General features: G+C 44.7%; 2 protein-coding genes across 7 annotated transcripts in view; both read right to left on the minus strand.

Annotated features, from left to right (window-relative positions):
- fmn2a (formin 2a) overlaps nucleotides 1-5,452 on the minus strand; it is a 44,024-nt gene extending 38,572 nt beyond the window's left edge. For both annotated transcript variants that reach the window (XM_077582257.1, XM_077582256.1), the window contains exons 1-2: nucleotides 5,150-5,452; nucleotides 2,123-4,089 (exon numbers count right to left, since the gene is read on the minus strand). In XM_077582257.1, the coding sequence (XP_077438383.1) occupies nucleotides 2,123-4,043 (1,921 nt within the window). In that variant the 5' untranslated portion in view covers nucleotides 4,044-4,089; nucleotides 5,150-5,452. The remainder of the gene's footprint in view (nucleotides 1-2,122; nucleotides 4,090-5,149) is intronic.
- Nucleotides 5,453-6,350: 898 nt separating this feature from the next.
- chrm3a (cholinergic receptor, muscarinic 3a) overlaps nucleotides 6,351-15,789 on the minus strand; it is an 85,697-nt gene continuing 76,258 nt past the window's right edge. For all 5 annotated transcript variants that reach the window (XM_077582829.1, XM_077582831.1, XM_077582830.1 and 2 more), the window contains one exon: nucleotides 6,351-10,231. In XM_077582829.1, coding sequence (XP_077438955.1) covers nucleotides 8,248-10,231 — 1,984 coding nt within the window. In that variant the 3' untranslated portion in view covers nucleotides 6,351-8,247. The remainder of the gene's footprint in view (nucleotides 10,232-15,789) is intronic.

A 15,789-nucleotide genomic window follows, 5' to 3' on the forward strand; every position in this document is an offset into this window, starting at 1 on the left:
CTCCTCAGGGCTGCGAGTGACCTGGAAAGCTCCACAAATTCCGCAGCATCACATGCAGTGCCGAGGGAATGAACGGTGAGACAAATCAAGCACTCACACACTTCTCTACGTTTGCGACGCTGAAATGTCACTAATGCAGCTTGTTTGCGATAGAATAATAAAACACCTCTCTGTGTCGGGTTCAGTCTGATGAGATGTGAAATGACGTCATGCGTGACTCATATTTACCACGCAGATAAACTGTCACTTTGGTTTAGCATCCTCAATGATGCATTGTGGGCAAATCTGCGCGTGTCGTCAATTGTTGTAGGGCACACACACACACACACGCGCGCGCACACACACACACACACACACACACACACACACACACACACACACACACGCACACACACACGCACACACACACACACACACACACACACACACACACACACACACACACACACACACACACACACACACACACACACACGGAGAGCAGCTGAGCTCATCTAATGCGTCAGAAAGGGAACAAGGTAGCTTTGTTTTCATAGACTGACCTCTTAATGACTCAATAGAGATCCACTGTTTTACTTGGCCTTCACGTCCAATCATTTTCTTGCAATGGTCATTTTCAGAACGGGATTTTTTTTTACATGGTTGTACAACTTGTATAATAACATTTTGTCTAATAGGTTGAGCTGTGTGCCAAGCAAATGTTGAAAATACCAGCACAGCTTCACATAAATAAAGGTCAAATATGACATGGTGTTTTTTTTTTTTTTGGGGGGGGGGGGTTGTCATTGGACACCGAAAAACCGAGAAAAGAAAACATTTCGCCACAATAAAGTAGTGAAGATTAGGGATGAATCATAACTAAATAATTAAATGAAATATTTACATGTATTTTTTTTAAACTTTATTTCAATTAACCAGGAAAAAAAAAATTGTATTAAAATGCAAAAATGCTAATTTTCAAGCAATGTAAATTTGAAAATCTCCAAAGATTTCCAACATCTGTGATGTGAAGCTTGAGCTATTTGTTATTTCCTTGTGAGGAAATTAATGAAAAATTAAAAAAAAAAAAAATATGTAGCATATCACTAATATTATTATCATCATCATTATTAATTAATGTATTTATTTATTACAAATTATTGGCCAATTTTAAGTGTTAAAAATTGCTGATTTTGGAGGTACAAAGCCCGACACCAGCGATATTCAATATTTTAATATCTTAAATTGAACCCACTAAAATGAAAGCGAGTGTTGCGAAAAAGACATCAACTTAAAAAAATCACAAATGTCTGAAATCATATTTAAGATGTCATTATTATTAATGAAATGCACTTCCAAATTTCATTTCTTATGTCTGTGTCCAGACTTTGGGGACAACCCTGTAGAGAGAGTATTCTTTGTTTTTGAACAAAATCCTACCAAGTCTTGTGAGTCACATGCCACCCTTTGTGGAAAGATTCAGTGCATCAAAGAGATGAATTGATCAACTAAAACCTGATGTTTCTTTTCATTAGTATACGTGTTTTAAAAAAATCTTGTCTTCTGAGGAGCACTTTGCAAGCAGATGTCGGTCTTTACGCTCTACTTCCTGTGGGACACGCCTCCTAGCACTTCTTCATTCATGTTTCATTTACAAAGTCTTGAAAGGCACCCTGCCACCGCTTTGTTTGGGATTTAATCAACTGGTCTCGTTCAAGCAGAGGTGGCAAATCCAGGTCCAGAAAGAAAAACCCTGCCACAGTTTGGCTTAAGCCCCAGGAACTAGCTAGCTAGCTCTCTAGCTAGCTCTCTAGCTAGCTCTCTAGCTAGCTCTCCGGGTGCTTGTTTAGCTAGCTAGCTAGCTAGCACAATGGGGCTAAAGCCAAACTGTGGCAGGGTTTTTACTTTCTGGACCCTGGATTTGCCATCTCTGCGTTCAAGTGATTGTTTACTGATGAAAATTCTCCGGACTGGGACTGAACTTGATAAAACTGCTTCAGAATGTACCCATTTTTGAATGAGGCCGTGCCTTCAATCTTTTGAGATTTAAGTAAAGGTTTGAAATATTCTTCTACATATGCGTAAACATACAGTTGGAATAACTTGGATTGAGCAGAGACTCACAAACAAGATTACAACTCACCAGAGAAGATGTCCAGATAGGAAGCTGTCCCCCTGGAAGACCTGGAGTGTCCATACTGAGCCCTCCTGGAACCCAGTGTCCAGTAAGTGCCCCCTGTAGCGCCTTTCTCCGCTTGCTCCTGTTCCAAGAAGACCGCTCCATCCCCGCCGTCCGGCTCTCCGCACCAGTCCGCCGAGGTGCCGAGTGGCCCCGCGATGGAGCTGGACCTCTGCTTGCGCCCCCTGACTACCTGGACCTCTTCGGGTTCCCCCAAGTCCGTTCTCCTCGGCACACAGGGGCTGGTGAGGGGGGAGCCGACGGGGGAGCTGAGTTGCCTGGTGGTGGTCTTCACATAGGAGGGGTGCACCGGAGGGTAGAGTTTGACAGTGGACGGGGAGATGGCGGAAGTCGGTCTGGCGGGGTTCTCGGTAGCCGGCAGGCTGATTGAGAGACTGCTCTTCTTCCTCAGGGACAGGAAGTTGTGTCCCACATTGTTGTCTTCCTCCCCTCGCTCTGAAGATAAGTCCATGCTGCTTGCACTCTTGTGAGCCACGACAGGCCCCGCACTTCCTGGTTCAACCAAGACACATGGCATACCTGGTAAATTGTCTTGAGCGGTCCAGTTCTCTTGACTGTGGCACAGGACCGGAACCTCCAGGTCATCCTCAGCACTCTCGTAAGAGGAGGGGGTGGTGGTCAAAGTGTCCGGGAAGCTGTAGGTGCTGTTGGTCTTTGGAAAAAGACTTCCACTGCTCCTCTCGGTGTCGGGTGCCGAGGACGGTTCATTTTCACTCAGGGACGGATCTCTGGTCATGAGCGCGCTATGGTTTTTGGATTTGTTGTTCTGACGGGAAGAGACGTCCTTGTCTAAACTCAAAGATTGATCGGATAGAAACTTCTCCGCCATACTGCTTCCTACGAAGTCTTCACGCTGGACCCTCATGGCTTCTTGGATGTCCGACAGAAGATCCTCGGTGTCGGCTGCGGCCGAGTGGAAACTGTAGATCTCCGCGTCGGATCCCGAGCCGGCTTTGTGGCAGGATTCATCCATGATGGATTGCTGGCTGCCTGCAGTCAAGCGGCTCAGATCGCCCTCAAAATCCGACAGCATCTCCTCGGCAGACAGGCTGGCCCCCCTTCCGGGTTTGACCCACCTTTCGTCCGCCAGCAAGTCATCCTTGGACAATCCCTTGGCCTTGGAAGTCCTCCTGATCTTCATCCCGGAGAACACTGAAACCTTCGAATCCGACTTGGATTTCTTCTTCTCAATTTGTTCCCCTTTGCTGGTCTTGTTGGACTTTTTGGATTTCTTCTCCGCTTCCCTCTCGCCGGCCTCGCTCGAGCCATCCTTGCCGCTGGCTCCTTTCTTCTGCTTGGCCTCCTGGTTGCCCATGCTGCGGAGGAGGCGGACCCCCCTGGCTAAAAGGCCGTGCTGCTGGGGTCGAGCCTGGGCATGCGGGCGGGGGTCCTGGCGGGCTCCTCCGCCAAATTCCGCCTGCTCAGGCAGCGCGGTCGGAGGCGGCTGCGAGGATGCTGCCGCCGATGATGACGAGAGGAGGCGGAGTCTGTCGGTGACAGCCGCGTGCTCGCCGCCACCGACGCTCATTCCTCGCTCGCCCCCCCTCCCAGTCAGGGCTTGTCTTGCGCTCTGATCCTTCCTCTCCGTTTGCCCCTCCTTCCTGTCCCCATCTGCTCCCCTCCATTCGGAGCGGTTGCATAACGGGCTGCTGTTAGAGCGGAAGCGCCGCTGCTCCCTGGCGAGGGGCTGCTCGGAGGGCAAAGGGCAGAGATGCTCGGGAAGACCGGAAATGTACGCGGCTTGCGGCTGCTGTCGGCGTAGGACGCCGGAGGCGCTGCTCTTCCGCTTGTCTTTGAAGGTGCTGGTGAAGAAACTCTCTTTGAGGAAGGGAACTTGAGTTTCCACGGTCTTAATTGTCTGCATCGCGGCCACTACGGCGTCACCCTCGGGGGAGGGCTGGCGAGGATGCCTGATGCAAAGGGAGCAAGTTTAGCCGATTCATTTTATTGTGCGGCCTCATAAAAAATGCAAATGGCTGCCATTGGAGGTTGAAAATGATTCTTTCTTGTAGTTTATAGTTTTTCAAACTGTCAATACTAACCACCATAACCAAAACTAACAGATGAAAAAGAAATATTATACACTCTAAAAAGCGATTGAATTAAATTCATGTCCAAAGTGATGAAGGATGACAATTTGTTTTATACGCACCAAACAAAAATAAGCATAAGGCTCATCTTGTGAGACAAATGAAAGCAGATGGTAAATAGTGAACTGAATTGATGCGCCAGCTGACATGTATGTGCATACAGAAGCCGGTACGTAAATAACTGTGACTTTAATGTACAAATTCTTGTTTTCCAAAACACACTTGGAGCCATTTTGTGTGTTAACTTAAATCAGACATGAGCTGACATGTACAGCAGAGACAAGCCGAATGTTGAATAACGGACTGATACATTTTGTAGCTTTTTCCGTGTGCGCCTTCGGGTGTGGTAAAGGCTGGACTGGTGCACGCACGCACAAAAATATCATATTCTGCTTAGACCGCCCTTATTTGTCATACCATCCACAGTCAAGGTTTCATGAAATAAAATGCAGTATATTGTAAATTAATAAATTGGCTGTTGTCAAAAAGTAATAATAAAATCGCATTACATCTGCCCTAAAAGACGCCGGGCCCACCGGGCATCTGCCCTCCAAGTCATATTGCCAGTCCAGCCTTGGGTGTGGTGCATAAAAAGCAGCACACACCAACTCTAATGATCAATATAGGCCTTCTCTCATTTGTAAACGTGACCAAAATGTGCAGAGAAGATAACAAAACACAAATCTCACTCACAGCTAGAACGTCATATAGTCCCACTGTGGACGACGATGTCAAAGTAAAGGTTAAAATGTTTAAATCCATGCATTGAAGCTTCCTCCAAACATGTGCTCGCCTTCTATCAAACGCAATCTCTTTAAAAACAACATCATGTTAAACATTTAAAAAATATATATGAAATGATAATAGAGAGCGAACTTGCCTGAGTGCAGCACTGGCAGACTGAGTGGAGAAAACAACACAAGCGGGTGTTTGTCCTCTTCTCCAAGCCTCTCCTCAGCCGTCGGTCACATGAAGTTGCTTCATTTGCCTCATCACATGTCTGTTTTCCTCGGCCATCTCCCATTAGAAACCACCCAACCCTCCAAAACCGGCAGTAACTTTTATCAGCAGCCTCGGCTATGAGAATGCTGCACTATTGGCAGAAATTACGTGCTCATGTTTGTTGGTGTGACATTGTGGGGGGGGGAAAAAAAGTATGGAATACATACAGTAAGACTGATGTGTGGTGTGCTAACTTCATGGTGCCTCTTTGAAAAGCGTCCCATTAATCAAGACTCAGGTGGGTCTGACCAATGCATTAGCCAATCAGCTGTGAGTGTCTCGCAACCACTTTTTTTTTTTTTTTTTGCCAAGGCAGCACACCACCAAACAAAAATGCCACAAAAAAGGGTGAAAGAGTCTGTAAGAAATCGATTGTCAGAATTAATTTGAGAATCGATTATATTGTTGCACCTCAAACGTTAACAATAATTCCGTTTTAGGAATGGCAACACGTGGGTAGACCTTGTGTCATCTTGAACTTTTTACATGTGCCACCTCAAATAATACTTAGTAATTAAATTAAACTTAATGATAAGTACCAGCATAAAGACCAACATTAAAATATAGTAGTGTAATAGGTTCAGCAAAAACGAGGTATGTATTTTATTCAGATAAATGATTTTCTATTAATTTAAGGCTTAATTCTTGTTTAGTAAAAGTGATTGCACCTAAATAAAAATGGTACATATATGAATATTTGAAAACAAAGTTCTAAAATATTAAATATAAATGTATTGTGCTTAAAAGTTAAATACAACACAACTTTAATGGACTGGATTTTTTTATTTTATTTAAGTTTTTCTTCATAAAATCCACTAGAGGGAGCCAACTCATTGTAAATACAAATGTATTGTGCTTAAAAGTTAAATACAACACAACTTTAATGGACTGGATTTTTTATTTTTATTTAAGTTTTTCTTCATAAAAAACACTAGAGGGAGCCAACTCATTGTTTCGACTTGACTGGCGACTACTGTGGCTTTGGATTGACGACTTGGACAGGTCAAGGTGAATAAAAGCTCCCGTAGAAATAAAACATAATAAAGCTGGAAATAACACAATACCAGTTTGTGACACAATCATTTGAGACCGTTTATTGATTTCAAAGATGCGAAATGATTGGCATACTGTAAACGTAACAAAAAGACATTTGCGATCACCATGTTTACATTCCCGAAATTTGAGAACAAACGTTCCCCACCGATGTAAAAAGTCTTTGTGTTGGATGCATATCAAATACCGAGTGTTTTTTTTCCCTTCGTATACAGTACATAAAAGTGGAACGGCAGCTGTCCATGAAGGCCTTTGTACAATATTCATGGTGACACGTTAAGGGTGCTGCAAGCGTACACTGTACAGAAAGATGGACACAACAACGGCAGCTGTCAATCATGAGGTCGCATTCCCTTTTTACGCTAACAAATTCATCGAGCCAGTTTGCATGACTTGAAAGCTGAGAGGTGGTCTACAACCTGGATTGGTATACGCACCGTATATCATGCTTGTATAACCACTTGATTGATTATTTGACTCACCTGCTCCACTATTGTGACTCTGTATGTGCCCTGCCATTTACTGGCGACCGATCCAGGGTGTACCACGTCAAAATTTCTCACCCAGTGCTATGGAAAATGGATGAATGGATCTACCAATGTTTGGGATTTGTGTGTATAAATGGTCAAAGGGGACACTGACATTTGTTACAGTACATAAAGGTGTGCTATTTGTGGCACAAGCAGCCACCAAAGGGCACTCAACAGTTGAAAATAGTTTTTTCCACACAACTTTCAGATCATGTGGATTCAATTCAATAATCTAAAAATAAAACACAAAACAGTATACATAGTACCAGTAATTAGAATCAGTTACAGAAACACAAAAGTTTCCCTTTTTTTTTTCTTTTTCTTTTTTTAATTCACCTGTCTTTTCTAAAGGTCAACTGGTGGTTGTGAATGGAACTGCACCACACAGACAAGCTAAACTGGCAGTGAGCATGTTAGGTCCTCCTCCCACCACTAGAGGCCGCCCTGGCTCCACAGCTAAGCAAAAAAGAGTACTGACAAAAGGATTACGGTAGAAAGTTCAAACAAGGCCGTGTCTGAGAAAGTCGACATCTTTGTGTGTGTGTTTGTGAAAGTTGCAAAATTACACCGACAGAATATCATCACAATGACGTCAAAGTACATGAACACAACCGGATGTACTCGTCGTCGCCATTGTTTTCAAAACCACAACAATCACATCCAACACGACGGCGGTTCACTGACGGTGGTGCCACACGGAATACCCATAGAAGTCTTTTTCAGACTGGCTCAAAAGTTCAAGATGAGTAGCACAAAAATATAAGCTCTGTCGGACACCATTGAATTTTATTTTATTTTTTTTAAAATATCCCATCTAACACAAGTTATATCTACGTAGGAAGGCAATGCACAGAAGATCTGATACAAAACAAAAAAGAAAGAAAAAAAACATGCCGGTCCAAAAGTCGAGGCCCAGTTAGCACGACACAAAGAATGTCTTGGCTTTTGGTGACAAATGACAACTTCTGTTTCTTCACAAAGGCAAAAGCACTCGAGTCTGCACGTTACAAATCTAGCTAAAGAGAAAGAGAAAACGATAAGAACCGACAAGCCCTAAACCGTGTGACAAAACTCTTCTTTTACCCTTTGAGTCAATTGCACTTTAATACTCCGGACCTTCTGTTCGGTTTAAAGCCCTTTTCAAGCACACGTCCCGATCGGATCCCTCGAAGATAAACCCGCATGAAACGGTAGCGTTCGTCTAGACCACATCGTCGTCTCGTGTTTCTGAATCTTCAGCCCTTCTCGCATGCACACGGACACGAGAGCACATACATGGAAACCGCTGCAAACGTCTGCTCGGGTGCGAGTGCCTTCGACAAACTCCCGCAAGAAGCCCCTTAGATGCTTCGTATTTTTTGGGATCCCGCCATCAAAGCGCTGTCCCGTCCTTTTACGTGGACTCTCTGGGAATCCTCCTGTGGAAGACCACAGACTGCCTTTGCTGGAACTGCAGTTTCCGCCGCTTCTTCTGGTCCCAGCGGCACAGCAGGATCATCTTAAAGGTGGTCCGGAAGGTCTTGTTGCACAGGGCGTAGCACATGGGGTTGACGGTGCTGTTGACGTAGCACAGCCAGTAGCCCACGGCCCACAGCGTGTTCGGAATGGCCGCTTTGCAGAAGGCGTTGATCAGGACCATAATGTTGTACGGCGTCCACGTGATGATGAAGGCGAAGAGGATGGCGCTGAGGGTTTGAGCCGCCTTCTTCTCTTTCACTAGGGACATTCGTTTGCGCTTGGAGATCTGAGTCCGAGCTCGGGACGCAAAACGCTTGGCCAGAGCCGCCTCTTTGAAGGACATGGGAACGGAGGGGGTTTTGGTGGATGCGCTGGTGGCGGTGGAGTCGCGGGCCGCCGCCGCCGCCGCCGTCGCCGCCGTCATATCGGAATCGGAGTTGGAGGTGGGCTGGATGGTCGGCAAGGACAGGATGTTGCGCGAACAGAAGCGTTGATGGTAGCTGTTGTCAGTGTCGGGGCTGGCGGCCGCGCCGGTGTTTGTCGCCACTGTGGCCAGGCGGTCTCGGTTGTACTCCGCCCCCCTCAGCGGGTCCTGCTCCGAGGCGTCATCCAGGTCTTCGCAGGAAGTGAGCTGGGAGTCGACAGCCGCTTTGATGCCAGGCAGGCTGAGAACGATGGAGAAGATGGTGTGGCTGTCTCGACCGCCGCAGTCTTCGTCATCAGACGAGCCCGACTGGTCCAGAGAGGCCGCGTTGTCGTTGTTGTTCCAGCTATCGTTACTGCTTTGGTCCGGATCCCGCTCGACTTGCCGGATGCTACCGGGCCTCCAGGATCGAACCCCGGACCAGCAGTGCAGGCGGCTGACCAGCTCCCGACACGCGCTCTTTCTTTGGGACAACCTGGTCAGCTCGTAACTGTTGCAACTTCTGGAGCTCCCGGTTTGACGCACAAAACGGGCTCTGTCGACCCTGCCGTTGCCGTTTCTCGCCGCCATCTTCGCGCCGCCGCCGCCGCGGGCCCCGGAGCCCTGCAGTCCGGCTAACTCTTTGGAGCGGTTTTCCGTCTCCTTGTAAATCCGCCAGTAGAGGACGCTCATGATGGTTACGGGCAGGTAGAACGCCGCCATGGCCGTGCAAAAGGTTATAATGGGCTGCTGGAGGAACTGAATGTAGCACTTATCCGGCGGCACCGTCCTTTGACCCTCAAAGTACTGCCACAGAAGGATGGCCGGGGCCCAGAGAACCAGAGAGACAAACCAGGCCAGGCCAATCATAATCCCGGCTCGCTTTGTTGTCCGTTTGGCCCGGTAAGTCAGAGGCCTGGTTACGGAAAAGTACCGGTCGAAGCTGATGACCAGTAAGTTCATAACGGAGGCGTTGCTGGCGACGTAGTCGATAGCCAGCCACAGGTCGCAGGCCCAGTTCCCCAAGGCCCAGTAATCCATCACCAGATAAGCCGTGTACAGGTTCATGGAGATGACCCCGATGATGAGGTCAGCCACCGCCAAGCTCAGCAGGAAGTAGTTGTTGACCGTCTTCAGCTGGCGGTTGACCTTGAAGGACACCACCACCAGGATGTTCCCGATGACGGTGACCAGCGAGAGCGTCCCCGTCAGCAGGACGATCAGGACCACCTGCCACACGGTGTGCCCGCCCAAGGGATCCGGGGCCGACGTCCCGTTCCCATCTTGCGATTGGGTGGCGTTTAAAAGGGAGTCCACGGATGAGGAATTGCCGCCTGGGGCGGTCACGTGGAAAACCAGCCAGGGTCCCGTCCCCGCTTGATGGAAAGAATTGGACTGTGGGGACAAGCCGACTGCCGCTGCCGCTCCTGCTGCTGCTGCTGGGAAGGTGTTGGAAATCAGGACGAGACCAGAAGAGTCTGTGCTGTTGGAGGTCATTGTTATGTCCTGGCATGTTCTGAAGGGAAACGGCAGAGACACGCAAGAGACAATTAAAGTTAAGAAAAAAAGTGTAGAATTCTTGTCAAGTGCAATAGCATTAAGTGTCCACTAGGTGGCGGTAGAAAGCTGGTTCTTGATTCTGGTTTGTAAATTAAAAAAAATCTATGTTGAAGTGGCTCTTAATCGCATCCTCCCATTTTTCTCCTCCCGAAGCTTCAATCTAGTAGTGTAGCTATTCATCTATCGATTTTGTCAAAATTTAACCCAACTTCCATCTACGTCTATTTACGTAAGAAGAGTCCATAAGGACAGACTTTTTTTTTTTTTTCTCCAATTAGACCACTTTCCTCTTGATTTGAGTTGAAAAGGAAGCCAGCGTTTGTCTATGATTCCGACAGGCGTTCTCTGCAGGCACTAAAACGAAAGCAATGAAAGACTTGATTACTGACGGCCCCCGTAAGTGGTGTTTGCAATTTAGTTTGAGGGTCACTTAAGGAAGCCCGAGACAAACAACACACACAAAACCTGGCTTTTTCTGTCAAAGCAATTTCTTGATAATTGGATTATACATTCGGAGTGCGGCACCATGTTTTGCCTCCTAATTACCATTTGCATTCAAATGTTGGTGCCTTTCAAGCAAAACATCTGACGGCGGATTTCGCTTGATGTTTATCGCATCAGCTGCCGAGCGGTTGTAACGAAAGCTGATCTCACCTTGTTTGTTCTCGGAAAGGAATCGTACGAAAGGTTACAGCCGAATTAATTAAAGACGGGTGAATGCGTGTTCATGACATAGCGATATTTTGACGATGGCAGCACGTCACACTTGAATTTGTGTGAAGATAATACCTTTCATGCATTTAAGAAAACATATTATGTATTTTTTCTGAATACAATACCATTCTGCATTTCTAGTAAGTCATGCAAATGCTAACGCTAATTTATCCATTTTTTCCTGCCTATGTCTAGGCTGGGTGAAGATCCATAGCCACTTTCAAGCATCCAACAGACGCACTCATGCACAGGCATTTTAATGCGGAAACACCCTCATCCTCAAAGAGTGTGGCAGGTAAGCAGAGCTGCATCTCGTTATTTCGTGATTCGTCACTTTTTTTTTTTTTTTTTAATCGGGAAACCTGCAACTTGTGAAAAATGTACCAAATCCCCAAAAGGCTCTATACACAAATTCAAATGATAAAAAAATATCATGATACGCACAAGCAAACACAATCCATCACACAATGCCAATTGTGCACACACACACACACACACGCACACACACACCGCGTCATCCCACTGGGAAAGGTATTTGGAGCTGAGAGCGCTCCCACCGAGCAGGTAAGAGAACTCAAATAGCCCAAAGGAACCTTGCAGCTCACACAGTATGGTGACTTTTTGTTGGAAATCATGCTATGAACTCTACACGAACCCTTGCATGTACACTATATAGGCTACGTTTCACACACGCATAGAATATTGTATAGAGAGGAGCAACACTCAGCTAGTGGCCACTTACAAGTGTGACAACAGCACATTGGTGTCACAATCAAATCGAAGCAGAGAGCTCACCGCAACAATGGAGCCACAGTCACGACTAAAATGGGTGGGTAGGGGTGGGGTGGGGGGATGGGGGGGGGTTGCATTTGGGGGCGCCACATTTTCCACCAGCAGAAAGAAGCAAATGTGGGATGCAATATGGAAACCTGTGCATGCCGTATTCCTCTATTGTGACTCTTGGGAAATTTCCAAATAATATAAATTCATGGAAATGAACTGGAATGTACAAAAATCTGGAAATGTGCTGGATTAAAGTGAGAATTTGTACAAATGGCTGTAGATTAAAAAAAAAAAAAAAAAACGAAAAATATGAATTTTTTTTTTTTTTTTTACAAAATCCTTCATCCAGGGATGTGATTTGACCAAAGTGAAATTATCTGAAAATTTAGCCGGGGGTCTGGGGGCCGCTGGCACCCAGCTAGGTCCAGGGCAGTGCCCTGGTGGGGGGACAAGGGGGGACAAGGGCGGAGCTCATGGGTTTTCTGTGTTTTTAAGTACTTTCAATGCACTCACATGACAAAGAAATAGACAAAACAACAGCATAAATTTTCAATGTATATTGAACTATCCCATATAAAATGGCAGTTTTAGTCAACTCAAAATCAGTCACATTCAAAAACATTGGACTGCCTTTGCTTTTAAAAACTATCACTGAGAATATCATCATATCTAACTAATGTGATTACTAAGATAACACATAAATAATGTTGAGGGGTTCAAATTTCATGAACAAATAATTGTATCATGACCAAATGAAAAGTAACTCATATTAGAGCATACCACAAATGTCTTTGTTATAGCAGAAGATGTTATCTGTCGGAGTCGTGTGCATACACAATGAAATACAAAAAAAAAAAAAAAAAAAAAAAAAAAACGGATTTTTTTTTTGGGGGCGAGATAAAAAAAAAAGCGGAATTCCGCGAATTAGCGGAAAAATCACATCCCTGTTCATCTTACTGTATATTCTAGTGAGGCTGTTTGTCAGTAATGTGCATCTTTACATCTTTTAATTGGCTCACAAGTGCAGAATGTGCGGGAGTAAAAGATGGGAGCAGATTTAGCGGTGGGAGCCGATCCGCTACCTCGGGCTGCTGTAAACTCAGGGGGGCAGACTTGCGTACCGGAAGGAAGTGGGGAAAATAAGATAAGCAGGAAACGGGTTCCCATCTGGAGAGGTGAGAAGAAGGTAAGACGGGAAAGTAAGAAAAAAGATTGCGTGCTATTAGAAGAACAGAAGATCAAACGCTGTGTTTCCTTACTTTTTTTTTTTTTTTTTCATTCGAGAGGCCATAAGCAGAGGAAATGGTAAGAATCATGTGACTAACGACTGTTTGTCACTATAAGCCATTAACGCTGACCCGATTGGTGAACCAGCAACTCCTGTGATTGCGCAATCACCTGCTGTGTCCTTCTTTCCATTCGGATAACAAAGTGTGAGTTATCGTCGCTTGTTTTAAAAGTCATTTGTTGGTTGGGCTGGCGGACTTGAGGCGGAATACGCAGTCGGGGCAACAATGTAATTAGATCCAGGCCGAGCCTTCACAAGATGGAATTGTCAATGCGGGGGGTCAGAAGGAGAAATGTGTACAATACAGTACTGGCGCCCTGTAAGAACCCACTTGAGAAAAAAAAAAAGATGCAAATTCGAGAGGATGCCGAAAAGCTGACATCCAACTGAACTGCTGTAGAATTGATTGAAATGTTGAAACTTGAGAATTCCAAATGTTGTCATTGGTTGACAAATCTGGAAGGAGGAAGTAAATAAGCAAGAAATCTGCATTTTTTTTTATGTGCAATACTGAAAAATGAGGACATTTAGGTAAACAGTTCTGTATGAGCGCAGCAGTTTAAAGTTGGAATTATTTTCTTTGGTCCTTCCTCGGGTCTCCTGATGGCCTCACGACTCTGGCTGGAAGTGTTCGGTTTAGGTGAACGGTAGGGGATTTTTTAATAGGTTTTAGGTGAACTAATGAGTACACTCACACGCACGCACATACAAAATAATAAAAAAATAAAAATAAAAATTAAAAAAAATAATAAAAAAAAAAAAATAAAAAAAAATAAAAATAAAAATAAAAATAAAAAATAAAAAATAAAAATAAAAATAAAAAATAAAAAATAAAAAATAAAAATAAAAAATAAAAATAAATAAAATAAATAAAATAAAATGAAATAAATAAAGTTGGAATTCTGTGAATCAGTTGAGAAATGTACAATTATTGTTATTTATTGTTTTTTGGGTGTGGAATTGTGGGGAAAGTGAGAATTTGGGGGAGTGGGGTAAATACTGCAGAAATGTGAAAGCATCCAGTAAAAATTTAAAAATAACTTTTTCAAGGAGAATGTGGAATTGTGGCTGAAGTGGGGATTATGGGAATGTGGGAAAAAAAATATTCCCTGATGTGTTCAAAATTGTCTGAATGCTTTTAGTTGGTTGAGAAATTTGGACAAAATGCGTTAATGCTGAAGGTGAAGAAGTGGAAGAAGGATGAAATCTCTCATTTGCAAATTTGATTATGAAAATGTGGGGAATTTTTCAAATATTATTAATAGCTCTACACAGGAGGAAATATAAAATGCAAATGTAAATTAAATTTGAGTATTCTATTATTTAAAATGTGGAATTTTGGGAATGTGGGAATTTTTAGAAGGTAGGAAATAACTTCCATGCTGTTGTGTATGAGCTGAAATGGGAAAGTTGGGCAACGCTTTTGTGGAATGTCTCATTCACTTCACTGTTTTTATGGCGATACTTACGTATAATGATAAAAGGATGGAAGAAGCAGTAATCAATGTGGCACAATTACAACATGACAATTGAGGGAGCGCTGACTCATTACGCTCAAAAGGTTTGATTTTTCTGGTGGACAAACACATCCGCTGACTAATCGAATGTCTCTGAGCAATCTTTCTTCTTTTTTTTTTTACACACACACACAAACTGATGTAAGCCTTCGTATAAATGGCCCCAACAGACAAACAAATCCACTGACATGCTGTACAAACAAGACTATAACACTGACGTTATTATAGCGCGGCTGGGCGCGCTCGGCCCTATATTTGGACTTCCAGGCACGTAGGTGTGATGGTCTCAGGTACACAAGACAAAATCGATACTCATTTACTGTGATGCAACACCACGCGTTCACTGACATTTGTCTCGACGCACCCCGGATGCGAAACGGTCCAAGCGGGCGGGGTCACCGGGGGTGCGGCTTTCTATTTTCAAGCATCTATCAGCAGTGACGAGAACGAACATTATCCTTGTTTTTTGGGTTAAAAAAAAAAAAATGCTCACGAAGACGTCATTGTTGCTGGGTTGCGAATAAGCGTGTTAATGACTTAAGACTCACGGAAATCAATCTCCAAAGTTAATTCTAAAGTGGTACACGTTACATAAGCTAATTGAGAGTTAACCGTGCAGAATTGCTGTCGTACAGGATGCGGATGATGGCTGAGTGAGCGCAGAACAGGAAGTGCGCGCTGATTGATCACTCATCGACGAGACACACACCACATTTGCGTGTACGCTCGCACCATGACAACATTGAACAAACCACTTTGCCGTGACAGATTATCAGGTGTACCCTGGAAATGATCCGGTTTCACTTAACCGGGCCCCAAATGATTTATTTACTACAAATAAGTTATGTGTGCTCATCTATGCTAGCGACGCATGATAAGCTAGTGGTGGCAAGCGGCAGTTATTTGCAGACTACGCAAAATCTCTAAAAACACCACAAAATGTCCATCCATCCATCCATTTTCTTTACCGCTTTTCCTCACAAGGGTCGCGGGGGTTGCTGGAGCCTATCCCAGCTGGCTTCGGGCAGTAGGCGGGGCACACCCTGAACTGGTTGCCAGTCAATCGCAGGGCACACAGAGACGAACAATCATACTCACAATCACACCTATGGACAATTTGGAGTGTCCAATCAACCTGCCATGCATGTTTTTGGAATGTGGGAGGAAACCGGAGTACCCGGAGAAAACCCACGCAAGCACGGGGAGAAGATG

The sequence above is a fragment of the Vanacampus margaritifer genome, chromosome 12, assembly GCF_051991255.1.
Source record: "Vanacampus margaritifer isolate UIUO_Vmar chromosome 12, RoL_Vmar_1.0, whole genome shotgun sequence".
Classification (NCBI taxonomy): Eukaryota; Metazoa; Chordata; class Actinopteri; order Syngnathiformes; family Syngnathidae; genus Vanacampus; species Vanacampus margaritifer.